The sequence below is a fragment of the Platichthys flesus genome, chromosome 21, assembly GCF_949316205.1.
Source record: "Platichthys flesus chromosome 21, fPlaFle2.1, whole genome shotgun sequence".
NCBI classification, from domain to species: domain Eukaryota; kingdom Metazoa; phylum Chordata; class Actinopteri; order Pleuronectiformes; family Pleuronectidae; genus Platichthys; species Platichthys flesus.
Window position 1 is genome coordinate 9,515,831 of NC_084965.1, and position 15,710 is coordinate 9,531,540.

Below are 15,710 nucleotides of genomic sequence, written 5' to 3' on the forward strand. Positions count from 1 at the left end.
TGAGTAGTCATTTGCAGTTAATTGTCACAAACGCCCACCATCTTCCTGTAAATAAAATGGCACCCAGTAGAGTTATGAAACCCCATTCACTCAATCTTTGGCTATACCCCAACACAAATATTAGAACTCTTAAAGATGCCGGCTTCCTTTCGTTAAGATCCATGAATTATTCTCTGAGAAATCAACAAAAAGTTGGAAAAATGCTCGAAATGTTAAAATCCTGGATCGGCCCTTGCTGCTACTTAAAATGTTCCTCTCTCACCCACCTGTTGTTTTTCGCTAAATAACAGACAAACAAACACAGACAAAAAACATCCATTTGGCAGACACATATATTCCCTTCCCTGCCGTGGCCCTATTTTGCCATTTAACTCATTCGTGGTTTCTCCCTCAGTGGTCGGTGTACATCCGGGCTGCTGTGCGCAAAGAGAAAGGCCTTCCCATCCTGGTGGAGCTACTGAGGATAGACAATGACAAGGTTGTGTGTGCCGTGGCCACCGCGCTCAGAAATATGGCCCTGGACATCAGGAACAAGGAGCTCATTGGTGAGTTCTAACAAAGACTTTTCCTAGAGCGGATATTAGGTGATGAATCATCCCCCTACCTGTGAGATAAGGTCGCTGCATTCATGCCATATGAATTTAGACGCTGTGCACTATTATGCTCTGTTGCCATAGCTGTCGTTTGAGCCCATTTAATTACATTCCTTCACAGCCGTTCTTTTGTGGTTTTTGTGGTTTGCTCTCAGGTTGCTTTGATTCATACGTACACAAGTCAAGGCGTTGTGTTAAAGTGATGCAACACCAGGGTAAAGAGCCTGTGGCCAGTCACATCAATTAGAAGTTATCGAACACAAATAATAACCTGCAGTATTTATATTAACAATATAATAAAAGTAATAATAAAAGCCTCTGTCTTTCAGCAGAAATATAGTGTAATGGCTAACATGGCATGACCATGGAGAACTAAACATGATTTACACCCACTTTATATTGCTGTTGATTTACAATTAACTGGGATCAATTCCATATAATGACCTATAAGCTTCACATGCGCTAGTACATTATTATACAGGACGATGGTGAAAAAGTTTTCTGTCTTTGATTTTACATAAAAACTGGTTTTACTTAGGTTTTATTAAAGGCGTGAGAGAATTGGTCTCTTTGGGAAAGACAGGGCAAGTCGTGTGTCAGGGAATTAAACTGGTGGTTGATGTGTGTTTGAGATAAAAGACGGTGGAGGAGAGGATGAGAGGGATGCCGTACCACAGCAGATCACTTCAAAGGTTTTGCATGAGGCTTTGAAAACAGCAGCGCACGTCGGTAATGAGTGACCTGATCGGTAGCATCGCCACATGTAACGGATCACTAATTGACCTGATGTATCCTTGCTGTGTGTGTGGGCAGGTGTTTGTGATGCATGGTCTTCCTTTGTGGCTGTATCTGCTTCTGCACACACCACACACACACGCACACACCGATGCCGTTTCTTTGTGTGTGTCCTGCATGTGACATCACCCCACTGTCTCTGGTATCTCTGATTATCTCAGCTTCCTGGTGGGCTCGGCTGGTTTCTATAGCAACCCTCGGCCTCATGTAGGGGGCCTCTGGAGCCTCTGTGGCTTTTACTGGAGTGTTGTAGGAGCAACAAGGAATGCCATCGGCAAAGCTCAGCACGCACTGCGATGGTGTGGCTAGCGCATGGCAGCAGATTATTGGATGATTGAACCGTTTTGTTCAGACAAGACACCTATCATTCTGATTTGGACCGTTTTTGTTCATTTGTATTTAAGTGTGTGTTTCTTCAATACACCAGCAGATGAATCAGCATTACTTTGAGTTGTACGTTTTACCCATTAAAGGATTTGCAAGGATGTTTTTTACCATTCCTTTCCCAACATCTCCTGTGGCTCTCCCCGATGAGTTGTCCAATCATACCAGTTAGTGCTATTAAAGACTTATAGTCATGATAAAGAAGTTATTATTATAAAGAAGCTATTAATTTTGTAAGATTAGCCACTAGGCGTTCATTAGGAGAATATGGGTCACCTTACCTTATCACATTGAGGAACTATTGATGAATTTAGGAGCAGAGTATTTTGAGAGGAAGACTTTTTACATATACTAAAAACATGTATTATCGGGACCAGGATTAAATAATAGCAATGTCAATATTTTATGGCATTTCAAAAGAGGTTTTTCTTCCACCAGTTAATCTTCTCTTTATCTTTTTCTCTTAAAATATTTAGTATGAACTAACTTTGTGTTTTTTAACACAAGGCAAACAAAAATAATGAGCTAAAAGCAGCTGGGGTCTGCGAGGAGCTGCAGGGTCGGCTGCTGTTTCTCACAGGAATTAAATTTACCAGCAACCTTCTCGGGGTTTCATTTGTTCAATATGAAAATGACTAATTGCTCAATGAGCCTAATGAGACTGCAATGATAACACTGGCTCTGTTTAGCGAGCTAACAGGGGAATAAACGATCAGCTTCCATTCATAAATCAGCTCAGTCAGCTTCTCCACATGGTCAAATGGTAAATGAGAGATAAAGTGACAGAGTCAATCACACAGAGAAGGACAGAAAGAGTCAGAGATGCCGAAAGAAAAAGGAGCGAGGAGGAGAAAATTGATAAGGTGCAGTTCGGGTTGAGCCTCTGCTTTTGGCAAAAGTGGGAGATGATAGGTGTGAATAGAAAAGCTCCCGAGCTTTGTTTGCCGTACTGACTCCAACCTCTGAGTGCTACGCCTCCTTTCTTTACACAATGCACGTCTGCAAAACAACAGTTTAACCCACATCAGCAAAGCAATTTCACAGAGCGCTTGGTGTGTCTTTGTGAGATCAAAGTTCCTACCTAATTATAACATTTCACACGGTCTCTTTCTGAAAAGCATCTCTTGAAACTCGTGCGATAGCGTGTCACAAGCTGTTAGTGCCGCTTAGTTCGGCAGTGTCACCATGGGGGGGGGGGGGGGGGGGCTGCTGGTTCGCACAAGACCTCAGCAGAGCGAGCCGAGCCGAGAATGGTCTTTCGCTCACAATAACGTCAGAGTGTCGAATCCTGAGAGGAGAGGCACGAGGCTGGAGAGAAGGGAGAGAGCTGAGAGGCCAAGTGAGGCTCGGGAGAGTGAATAGAGAGGGGTGGAAGAATAGAGTGACAAGAAAAGAGGAGCAAGCAGTGATAGTGATAACCGCATATGTGTGCTTAGATTCCCATCCCTCTGTAATGTGATTTAGTGCCATAGTGATGTCGCCGGGAATCAGTCTTTTCATCTGTCGATGTTTTTGTCTCCCTCCTGATTTCATCTCCTTCATAGTTTCTTATTTGCATAATGTACTGTACGGCTGTGTAGCAGTAAATGAGTCCCATTCTGTGATACACCGTCTGTCAGCACAATTCTCCCCCATTTACTTACTGACGGTAATTTGACACACATGAATTGGGAACAGCACTCGACTGCCAAAAAGGGTTAGCTTTTTTTTTCTTTCTGTTTTTAACCCAAATACAGCAGCAATTTACGAAAGGTTCCTATAAACACATGCTGTGCTTGCCACCAACCTAAGTTAATGTTTAATGAAAGAGTGCTTAATGCAAAAATCTGTATTAATTCAAGATATTTAATAATTTAATAGAATATTTTATGTACCAAGTCATTCGCTCTGGCTGTTAAATCTAATTGAGTTTGGGGTTTCTGCAGTTAATTTAAAAGTCTTTCGAGTGGATATTTCATTAAATATATGATGTATAGTCACACAGTTTGATGTAAAACTGTTAAGCTAATTTTATTTTAAAACGTCTCAAACAAACGAGGCATTCTTCATGGAAAAGTGTATTGATTCAAGTTGTTTCTAAATAGCTCAAAGTTTGTAATTACAGCTGTATTGCATTTGTAGGACAGAGTTTCAGGCTCACTTAAAGGGAAATCTAGCCGTAAAGTCGCTATATTACAAGTTGTAATATTAGGGGTTAGGGTTAGTCATACATTTACGAGGATAAAATCATAATATTACAAGAATATGTGTATGACTGCTTATTCCTACCCCAAAAGACAGTTTTCTTTATGGTCATAATATTATCAATTACTTTAATATTACAACTTTATACTCAATCAGGACGTTTTCAGTTGCAATATTATGTTATCGGTCTCACTCTTTGCATTCTATTTCTTCATATGGCCCTAATAGTGCTTGAAAATTGATATTCGTGCAAAAGACTGTATAGAAAAAGACATTAAGGAGAATTAACCAATCATTACATTACATTCCATTTCATTTAGCCAACGCTTTTATCCAAAGTGACTTACAAACAGCTTCTAAATACTACTTTTTTTTGCTATCTTGCTATGAGTGGATTCAAATATCCAAAAAGCATAATGTCGAATTCAAAAGCTAAATGTGAAACCTCAAAGAGCCGTGATATGAATTAAAGCAACACGACCAACACTGGATTAGTACATAAACTATATAACAACGACTTATCAAAGAAAATAAAGCAAATCAGGAAATCCTACTCCTTAGCTTTCTCCTTCCTTTTTTCCCTTCTCCTCCCTTTTCTTTGTCTTTCTTTCCCATGCCTTCTCTTGACTTAAGCCTCCCCTCCCACTCTCCTCCCCTCATTCTCACTGCACAATGTTGCTCTCACCTTCCTGTCGTCAACATGATTATAACACGGCTTTTCCAACTAACCCTGCTTCTCTTCCTCCCTCCCTCTCCTCTCCTCCTCCCCTCATCCATTTATCCCACAACTCCCTCTCTGTCTCCTGTTCGTGTCGTTTCAGACATGAGCTCATAACCTCTCACATCCTCTCTCTCAGTCACTCTCTCTCTCTATCTATCTCTCTATCTATCTCTCTGTCTCTCTGTCTCTCTCTGTCTCTCTCTCTCTCTCTCTCCTTCCCTCCCACTCTCTCTCTCTCTCACTCACTCACTCAATCACTCACTCACTCACTCACTCTCTCTCTTTCTCTCTCTCTCTCTTTGTGTCTATCGTTGATGACATCAGTGCCTGGGACTGTTACTGCAGAAACAAAAGTCGTACACCGCAGGGATGTCGCTCATTGCATGATTGCTGATGTCACGTTTTGTGTTTTCATTAGAGCAGTTGATTTACAGTAAATGGTATGTAGATCACACACGCACACACACACACACACACACACACACACACACACACACACATACACACACACTTACACACACACCACTTCCATTGTTATGTTCTGTGAAACAAAAGTCTGGACTCATTGGGCTTGAAGACAAAAGTAGGGACATGACCATATTTCAGTCAGACAACGCACGTTCAAACGTTTATTGCAACACTAGATCATGTCAGTGATGGCGTTGAGGCTCCGACTTAATCACTCCCCCAGATACAGTTACATAGATATGATGCCAGTGTTGAGCAACTACTTAAAACCCCCCACCGGAGCCTACAGGTGGATGATGGGGTGGTGGAGGGGGCTGAAGCAACATGCAGCAATACTAATGCAGCAGCAGGGCAAGCAAAGCGAATGATGGGAAATTTCCTCTTCTTAAATAAAGACTATTATAGATGATTGTGGAGAGTGACAGTAATGTGGGGCAGTGATGCCAAATTTAGCAGTGCCAAGGAACCATCATCACGACTAAATGCGTTATCCCAACACTTAAGTTGTCAGAACTACAATGATGGGTTTTAACCACAATTGGTCCTCACAAGCATAGAAAGTCATTTTTTGTTTCCTTCATCTGCAACCAACTTTTTACATATTTTATCGTCCCTGCTGTCAACACACTTCTCTCTCTGTGGTAACAACAAACAACTTTGGAAGGGATAGTGTGGGCATGTCCATCTTCTTACACAAAGCTGGCCCACACACACACACACACACACACATCTCTATCCCTGTTGCAGCAGTAATTTATGAAATGTCTGTGTCGCCTTCAGGATGAATCCTGTGTGTGTGAGGGACTGACATGTCTTTTATCAGCACAATATGTTCTCTCTGGCATTCTTCGTCCTCTGCTTCACTGTGCCAGACTGGGAACACATCAGACAGCAAAACAGAAATAGAGAGCAATAAAGAGGATATTCTGTTGAATATTTCTCCTATTGTGAGACACCTGATCAACATTGAGAGGCTGCACAGTATAACTTTATCTAATGAGAATCCTCTCTTATTCTTATTCGAGTATCATGGGCCAGAAGAAAAAAGAACGTGAGATTTCCAGAGTTTCACTCTTTCTGGATCCAAAATATGAGAAACCTCATGCAGATGTCACCAATGTTATGCAGTCGATCACCACCAAACATTTCCTCCTCCACAAATGAGACAATCCATGTGGTTATTTTTTCATAATTCACACAATCTTTTTTGAGCCGATGTGCGAAAAATAATAAGTATCACATTATTTGTGAGACCTACACTAAAGTGTAACTGAACAAGAGGCTATATATTCCTCATATTAATGTAGGTGGAAGGCTGATAATCTTATATTTCACATATAAACTGACACAGAGCCTTTTACGTGGCTAGATACACTGTATCTGTATCTTATCACTGGGAGTGTGAGAAAAAACACTTTGTGTGTGTTTGTGTGTGCATATGTCTTCTCCATCACGCATCATCTTCATGTCACTAGAATGTGTTTAATGAAGCCACAGGTTCCTCACGGAGGGGGGGGGGGGGCCTCCCTGCCTTCTCTCTTGCGCTCTGCGTCTCTCTCTCTCTCTCTCTCTCTCTCTCTCCTATGCACTTTACGCTGTACACCTGTCAACCGCTCACATCAAAGAGAGACACAGAGGGCGAGATGTAACTGATGTGAAGAACACCAAATACAGGGGGACAGAATATTTTACCATGGCACTTTCCAATTTACCTCCATTTTTTAAGCTCTTGAAACCTGCTGCGTAAACCTACCAAGGGTCGGGGGTTTATATAGAGATGAAAATCAAAGAAGCTGAAACGACACTAAAAAAGGGTTAAAATGCTGGGATCAACATTGGGATGACTTGTATATATATATATGTTCATATGTTCTTGTTGAAAGGAATACACCTCATGTTACAGTCAAGAATCAGGAAGGAAAGCAGGATGTTGATAATTGGGGAACTCAGTGTGTGTGGTGCGTGCAAGCCTCTGTGTGTACAATTTACACTTTGTGGCTTCTTTTTCAATTGAATTTCCAATTGAGTCCATAACACTGAATGCATTAGAATGCTGAACTGTTCTACACTATGGAATATAGTGGAGGAAAAATAAGTAAAATTGGAGTCAATAAAATGCTTCTTCTCTCCTTCCTCAGTGACGATATTGTTTTTTCTCCAGGGTGTGTGTTGGGGTAATTTTGTTTTATAGGCTCATATTCAGTCGGAGATCTCGGAGGCTGACACCCAAGACCGTAAACACATCACTTTAATGTTTTTTAATAAAGGAATAATTTAACAGAATAGAAGGAGAAACCCACACCGTGTTCCTTTGAATCTGGCGCCCCCTGTTGATGATGGGATGAATATATCACAGCGTTAATGACAATCACAGAAAGACTGATAAAATTAACACAATTGGAAGTTTTAAGTAATATATTTTCAAAAGAGATCATAAAACATATCAGTTATACATATTAATGCAGTGTTGAAGTTTGCATAGGGCTTCTAAGAAAACAGTTATCACAAACTCGTCCTTTCTTCAAATTTAAAACAGATTCATGAGGTGCAGGCTGAACTACCAAATTTGTGTCTATCATTAAGCAGGTAAACTTCCAATGTGTTTATATTCAGTCCACCACACACTCACAGAACCCAGCAAAGAGACTAACCAGATGCTTTTGCTACCAGTAAGCACACAGCAGCCCACCTCAGAGACCCCAACCCAGACACCGACAACGGTGTGTAATAACCATCTTCTATTCTCAGACCGCCGGACGCCACAGCCAATCAAGGCATGTCATCTTTCCACACATCTCCCTGAGACTATTACCTCCTATTTTGCTTGAATCACGCTCTCCCTTCTCCACCAGTAAACAATCGAATCACTCCATTGTTGAGGGATAATTGCGTCTCTTTTAAATCAAATCAGCCATTATGGCCCAGATGAAGCACGCCCTGCTCCCCGGGAGTCGGAGACACATAAGGGAATGCGGCGAGGAATACATTACCGTCTCTGCCTCCCAGGTGAAGACGGGTATATTGGAGGAGCTGTGTAATACAGGTTTATTAAACTGTGCAGTGATCAGCGCGGGGTGTGTTGCTCTCCTCGAGGACATGTTCAAGGTGTAGCTTGTATTTCAGTGACAGAGCAAGTAGGTGTAAGAGGTGAGCGCCTATTGCACCCCAGCATGTTGAAGTGCTGTCTCTGTCACAGCAGGACTTGCAGGGAGTCACCACGCACTCGTGAAAAAAAATCTCAAATTCTCTTTGGCTTTTATTTCTTTCCCCTTCAGTGTTGAATCCTGCCACATCACTGTGACAGCAATAATTGCTTTATGACTTCAGCTTGGCATCTGGTTGCATATATTACAACATGGGAATTAATCACAGTTTTTACTTTGTGACACATTCAGATTAGTTATTTCTTGGCAAATTTCCTCAAATGTCTGTGAGATTAATTTAGCATTGATCAAACCCCAATATATTAAAAAACATGGTTTTCATCAGGGTAATGAGTGCATCATTGCTGACAGGTCCCGATAAGCCGGGCAGGGTTCAGACACAAATTTTGCCAAATTATGAATTTTGAGTTTGAATTTAGTTATGTTGGCTGAGCTAACCGACTTGATATATGATGTGACTGCTATGTTGTCCCCCACCTCCGCTCTTCCTCTCTAAAGTCCATATCATCTTCCCTGTTCTATATGTAATGTAAATGAATGTGATGACGTTGCAGAGACTGATAGGGATAAGCGTGCAGGCACCTGTGTAATCACACACAAACACACACACACACACACACACACACACACACAGAGAAATACAAATACAAGGGATATTTCGACAGCACTTCATCAGACCATCTGTCTGGAAGCCCGAAATACACACGTACAAAGTTCCCTGTGTCTTTTCTCTGTACTTCACACGCTCCTTTTGTTATTACTGGATCCCCAACATTCAGTCAGTTGATAAATTAGTCACTCACTCAATCAGTCAGTCAGTCAATCAATAAATTGTCAGTCATTCAGGCAGTAAATTTGCTGGCAGTCAGACAGTAAATTAGCCAGTCAGTAAATTAGTCATGCAGTCAGTCAGTGAATAATTCATTCGCTCACGCTGAAATTAGTCACATCATTAAATAAAAAGCAAGTCGTCAGCTAATGATTCAGTCAGTCATCGGCTGGTGAATTAGTCAAATAATGACTTTTATTCTTAGGACGTTGCTTAACTTTGTCCTCGCAGCCAAAAGACAATGAGGCTTTAACCTCTGATCATCCTGAGATAGCCGCGGAAACACTCTAAGCTTCACGTGCATTTGGGAATTCAAAGTGTTTGTTGGACAAGGACGTATATAATCATCTGCGTGCAAGTGTATGTTATATTATGAAGGTTGATGGTGTCATCTGATTGTCCTGCGTTAGGTTCTCAGCCACTTTCAAATCACAAAGACTTGCAAGAGGTAAAACGTGAGCGAGGGATTCACACGAAGGTGTCACTGGATAAATGGATGAAAAGATACCAAGATGCAAAAGTGGGGAATTTCTGAAATACAGTGAGAAAAGAGTGAATAAAGAAGGAGGAGAGGAATGGGGACTTTTAAGTTAAGACGCCGACTGCAATCTGCCATTTTATTATAATTAAAGAATATTAGATTATATCTTTATCAAAGTGACCTAAACCAATTTTTTCACCTCAGAAAACATAGCAAAGGTTCGGCCATTTATTAATCAGACAGACCTGAAAAGCTGAGTAATGCCTTCATTTCCAGCCGACTGGATTACTGCAATGCACTTTTTACAGGCCTCCCAACGTAAACAATAGATTCCATCTCATTCAGGTCTCTGCTGCTCACCAGAACAAAGAGGAGAGACCACATTAGTCCAGTTCTAGCTGCTTTGCATTGTTACTTGTTACACACAGGATTGACTTTAAGGTTCCCCTCCCTACATACAAGGGTCACAGTTACATAGCTGACTCTCTAGTTAACTATGTTCCCTCTAGAACACTGAGATTATCTGCAGCAAGTTTATCAGAGCTTCCCAACAACAGCCCAAAGAAAATCGGCGAACTAGACTGCCACTATAGTTCAGTAAACGTATTTAAAAGAAAACGTAAAACATTTCTCTTTGCTGCAGCCTTTAACTAGATATGGCCCTTGATTGAATTTTTAAAATTTCTTTCTTTCCTTCTTTTTCTCTTCTCTTCGTTGTTATGCTACTCAAAATCTGATCACTCAAATGAATTACATTAAATGTGTTTTTATTTTCATGTATATTGTATGTTATATTGTAAGCACTTTGAGCTGCATTTTCTGTATGGAAGGTGCTTTTAAATAAAGTAAATATTTATTATTATTATAATATATAACTTTTTTCTTGTTAAATTCCAACTTTACTTTAGTTTTTTCATTAACTTACAAATTGTAATATTAAATTGCGACCTAATTCTAGTAATGCTATGAATTATGACATGATTGTTGTTCTAAATATGTCCCTAGAAGTCTGTTGTTCTGCACTGTAAATGCAAAGATATGTTGTTTTCGAAAATGTATTTTGCAACCATTCAAATCCGTGAAATCTAAAAAGCATTTTGCATTCTTATTTTGGCCTCACTTTTCTCTGCCGCCAGAGACAATGTAATGGTCCACTTGAGGAGGATACGACAGGAGCTCTTACACTTGCAGTGGCACTTATCTGCCTTATCCAGAAACGAGTGTGCACTGCTTCAAATGATTTTGTTATTCCCAGCTACACGTGTCATAGAGATTCATTCTTAAGGAGACGTTCGACTGACTCAAGTGTTGCTTTTTGTGAGAATCCGTGTCCAAGTGGCTCAACTGGATAGATTTAGTTCAAACATAATCAAGATTAGAGCACATTCTTTTTACCTCTGTATCCAAACAAATGCTTCAGGAAACATGACTTGAGGGTCTTGTCCTGTGAGTTCAAGATGTTTCATGATGTTCAAAGCATGTCTTACCCTTTGACTTCTTCTCACTGCCTCAGTCAGCACAAACACCTCTTTCGGAGCATCTCTCATTTCTTCTCCTGCCCTCCATTCTTCTGCTCATCGCCCGTTTGCTCTGATCTCTCCTTTGACTGGCCTGTCTCCTCAGCCATCTTCATATCCTCTGTTCTCGCTCTGTTCCTAAACTCTGCTGAGAGTTTAGGAATAGTTGACTCAGAAACCCTACAGGGAATAACAAACAGTTGTTTCTTTATTACAGCCCATGGGAAAGTATGTTCGGTAGTTCCTCTAAATCGGTCCCCTCCGTTGTTAAAAATTAAATATTTACAGGAGGATGTGCAGGGAATTAAATCTGACCAATATTTCTGTCCCTCTCCTTTGCGCCAGGTAAATATGCCATGAGAGATCTGATCTATCGGTTACCAGGCGGTAGCAGTAGCAGCAACAATAACGCCACCAGCAGTGGGATCTCTGGAACCACAGGCCCTCCCAGCAAGGCCATGTCGGACGACACGGTAACTGCCATCTGCTGCGCGCTGCATGAAGTCATCACCAAGAACATGGAGAATGCCAAAGCTCTGCGCGATGCCGGCGGCATCGAAAAACTCATCGGCATCGCCCGCAGCAAAGGAGACAAGTGAGTGGGCCAAGTTTTTGACTTTATAATATAAAATGACACGGTTCGGGTTATTAACTGTGAAAGTGAAGTTGCTGATTTGTTTGAAAATGATATTAACATTTACGCTCCAGTTGGCCGAGACATTTCACACATGCACATTAACAGAAAGTTCAAATGCATAAGTGAGAGAACCACGAAAGCAAACAGTGGAGCTATGAAACCCTGAATACCAGTGCAAAAACACAACTACGAAATACACACACTGTTCTTCTTTGGGATGCTCCAAGCACCTATATGGTAACACCTCAAATAGACAGGCATCAAATTATACGTGGCGGCTGGCTTCAATGCAGAAAGTCTTTAGCTTGTAAACATCTGTTATTGCTCACTTCCACTGTGATTGTGTTTCCGTTGTGTAGCTTTTGCATTTGTGGTGTCACTTCTGCATTCCTGTCGTGGCTTTTGTATTTGTATTTTTTGTTACTGTGCTTGTGTGGGACCTATCAAACCTGACTCCATACTTACCGACGGTTTCTCATTGTGCATCATTACATCAATTGAATACTTCTCGGGTGTAGGGCATCATTGCAGTTGACATTTGTCCAAAGGACAGCGTGACAAAGTCTACTTAGTATTTTGGGAAACCCTTCAGATCCATTGTAGGGTCTTGCAAAGTTTAAGAGTTTAGGTCAAGGACGGCCTGATTAGACACTTCACCGCTGAAGAAGTGACGCAGGTGACTTTGCAGTTGTCGGATTGTTTTTTCGCCCTAAGAACCATGAGAAAGACAGAGCAAAAAAAAGTGCAGTATCTTCTGAACCATATTGCTGCACAGTTCACTGTATAACATTATACCACAACATTTCACCTTATGTATTCAGCATTAAAGCTGATTCATTGCTTCTATTAGGATTATCATCATCACTATCAGGACTGATCTGGGTAACTTCATTTGTTTTGCTCTGATGTAATTTTTTGTGTTTTTGTGTTTAATAGTTCCTATTCTGTATTTTATTATTTGTATTTTACCAAATATCCCCCATAGGAATCAATAAAGGATTGTCTTCATCTTCATATCAGAAAAATGTATTCATCGTGAGCTCTTGGGTGTGTTGATGACATTTCCAATGTTGACAGGTGCAAAACTGATAAAAGAATCCAAATACCCCAAGGTGAAAAAGCGGAGCCACACTCATGAAGCCGGCGAAGACCTCAAGAGAGCTCCCGGGGATTAGGGCCGATGTTACTGTCAATGTGCTGTAAACAAAAACCTGTGATCGCTGCAGTGGAATTAAGTTGTTACATCCTGTCGCACCACCCCTCACCTGAACCCTCCAGAGATTGATGTGTTGTTCAGAAGGCGTCTGATCTTGTGCTTCATTGTCCACACAGTGAAAGGCTAACTCTGTTAACCAAATTTTGGGGAGATCCTCTAGAGTTCATGTCTGAAAACAGCTTTATGGTCTCACTACTCAATATATTGAGAAGTGTGACCATCATTCATAACAGTGTCTGACTCCCCCTGTGACCAGTCAACCATGAAACACTGCTGGAGAACAACAAGTAAGATGCATCAAGGGATATACTGTAACTCCTGTCGCCATGGGAGACTGAACTGGGTGTTCTGCCCAGCTGCTATGGCAACCGGTGGGTCAGGGGGTTGCCATGACACCAGAGTGTTATCAGATGGAGGTCAAATGTTGATTTATTGTTATGGAGAGAGGCTCAGGTCTATTTAGGGAACTGTGCTCAAGGGCGCCATTACACAGAGAGGAGAGGTGCAAGAAAACCTCCATAAGTGCGAGTGTAGCTCGCTGCTAATAGCCCACACATCTTCATTTTCTCAGGATAGGTAGACGGAGGATAAATGCTCCTTATCAGCGGTGCCTTGCTGCATTTATGCAATTACACACTTTCAAACTGGGAAAAGGCCCATAACAGTGCAACCACAGATAGCCAGCACATCCCAGCCTTCCTGAAGCAGCACAGGACCTGAAAAATAAATACATCCATTATCTATGCCACTTATCCTTTGAGGGTCGTGCCAATCCCAATTGGCAGCTGAGAGCAAGAGGCAGGTTACAGCCGGACAGGTCACCAACACACACATACACAAACAGACATTCACACACCTATTGTCAATTTAGAGTCTCGGGAACCCTCTTGCTGAGAGACAACAGATAACCACTGCACCACTGTGCTGCCCCTGAAATACGAAATGACAATAGAATAATATTAACATTGGCTTCTGACCTATACCCTTGTAACAATAAAGTTTATAAACACACCATCGTACAAAGAGCAACAGGATTTTTTACAAAGCTTTCACGTTGCTCCTTGGTGGTTGTTATTTATTGCTGCAGTCAAATGCAATAACTAATAATCATCTTGCCAAGATAATCGTGGTGATTAGCCTGTTTGTTGACAAGGTTTTTTCCACCTAAAACACAAACAGTGATACTTTCTCTAGGTGCGTTACGTTCCAATGACATTTAAGTTAATCACTGGTTGCAGCTCTCTGCATATGAATGCAGATACAACTTTCTTTTGTTCTCTGAGCAACCCAGGCCTACTCAAATGTAATTGGTCAAATGGAAACCAGAAGGACCCCCCCCCCCCCTTCACACGCAGAATCTGTTTAGAGATTAATTTATGCGTAACTATGATTCATTCCAATGCGTTGCGTGATGGCAATTTTCCAAAACACTTTCTGTGCATACAATTTGAGGTGAAATCTGCTTTCAGGAGGGTTTCTGTGAAGTTTAGTGGACAAATGCTAATAGAGCATCCCTGTTTCCTCCCTCTGTAGCTGTGAGAAGGGCAGGGCTTATGAAATGACTCCTAGTAGAGTCATTTTTCAACTAAGTGGCACTGATGGGACCATTAGCATTGCAGAGAGGGTCATTTTGGAGTCGTCTAGAAACTCTCTGTTTTTTGCAAGGGAAATCATTCTCTGCTCAAAAAGAGCAATGGCCCTCTTACTTTTGAAGCCACCTCAAGTGCCCCTGGCCTGCGCACACCTTGTGCAGCTAAGCAGATGGGGAGAATAACAACATTGACCATATTATCCAAAGGGGTGTGGTTCCAGGAGAAATAACTCTGAATCGTTTTGTCTCTGCAGACACTCAGCGAAGGTGGTGAAGGCAGCCTCTCAGGTCCTCAGCAGTATGTGGCAGTACAGAGACCTACGCTCCCTCTACAAGAAGGTAGGATGGAGTACACACCAGGGTGAAAAAGAGAAGCTGAAAAAATCTCATTTTTTTTCTCCAACAAAAAACAATCTGCAGCTTTGTCCCAACCAGAGGTCTTAACGTTTAATCTCCTCTTGTGTTTTATACAGGTTTATTTATGTATGTTAAAGTTCTGCAAAGTATAAAACCTCAGCGTTTTTTGGTAAAGGGAGCTCCTCTCCACCATTTAAGGAAAAAGATGGGATGCATAGTTTCGTCACTAAATATACTAAATGTACACTGTCTTGTACCTTTGCCATTTCTTATTTTTTAGCTCCAAATCAAATCCTGCTCACGATTCATCTTGTTGGCCTTTATTTATACAGATTTTCTGAAGCATCATTTGAGAAAAGGAAAGGTTAACATGTATTACTGGAGGCAGAGCCGTTCCAGAAGTGGGCAGTCACTGTTAGCTCGACTGTGTGCCATTGCTCTACAGTTTCCTATTTATTTATTCTTTCAAGCATTACATGTGAAATTATCAAATACCCCGTTGTGAAGCCCTGCCGTGCAGCTAAAGAGCTGAGCAGACATCTTGTGTTGTTCAGTATTTATTCAGTTTATTAACACTAAACAGGTTGTGTGTCCAAATTGCACCAAATTATTATCTAAACATACTTTCTCTGGAACGCCAAATACACACGCAAAGTGTGAAGGTGTTCCCCACTGTTTCCATAGGTGTGAGTCAATAATTAACGTGATGAAAAGTGAAGCTCCTTTAATGACTTTGGTTCAGTTTCTGCCTTCTAATCCTAAGAGATCCTTTA

At 41.3% G+C, this 15,710-nt stretch overlaps 1 protein-coding gene across 4 annotated transcripts in view; it reads left to right on the forward strand.

Moving 5' to 3' along the window:
• ctnnd2a (catenin (cadherin-associated protein), delta 2a) overlaps nt 1-15,710 on the forward strand; it is a 234,244-nt gene that overhangs the window by 199,547 nt on the left and 18,987 nt on the right. For all 4 annotated transcript variants that reach the window (XM_062379286.1, XM_062379288.1, XM_062379289.1 and 1 more), the window contains 3 exons: nt 395-545; nt 11,482-11,731; nt 14,835-14,919. In XM_062379286.1, coding sequence (XP_062235270.1) covers nt 395-545; nt 11,482-11,731; nt 14,835-14,919 — 486 coding nt within the window. The remainder of the gene's footprint in view (nt 1-394; nt 546-11,481; nt 11,732-14,834; nt 14,920-15,710) is intronic.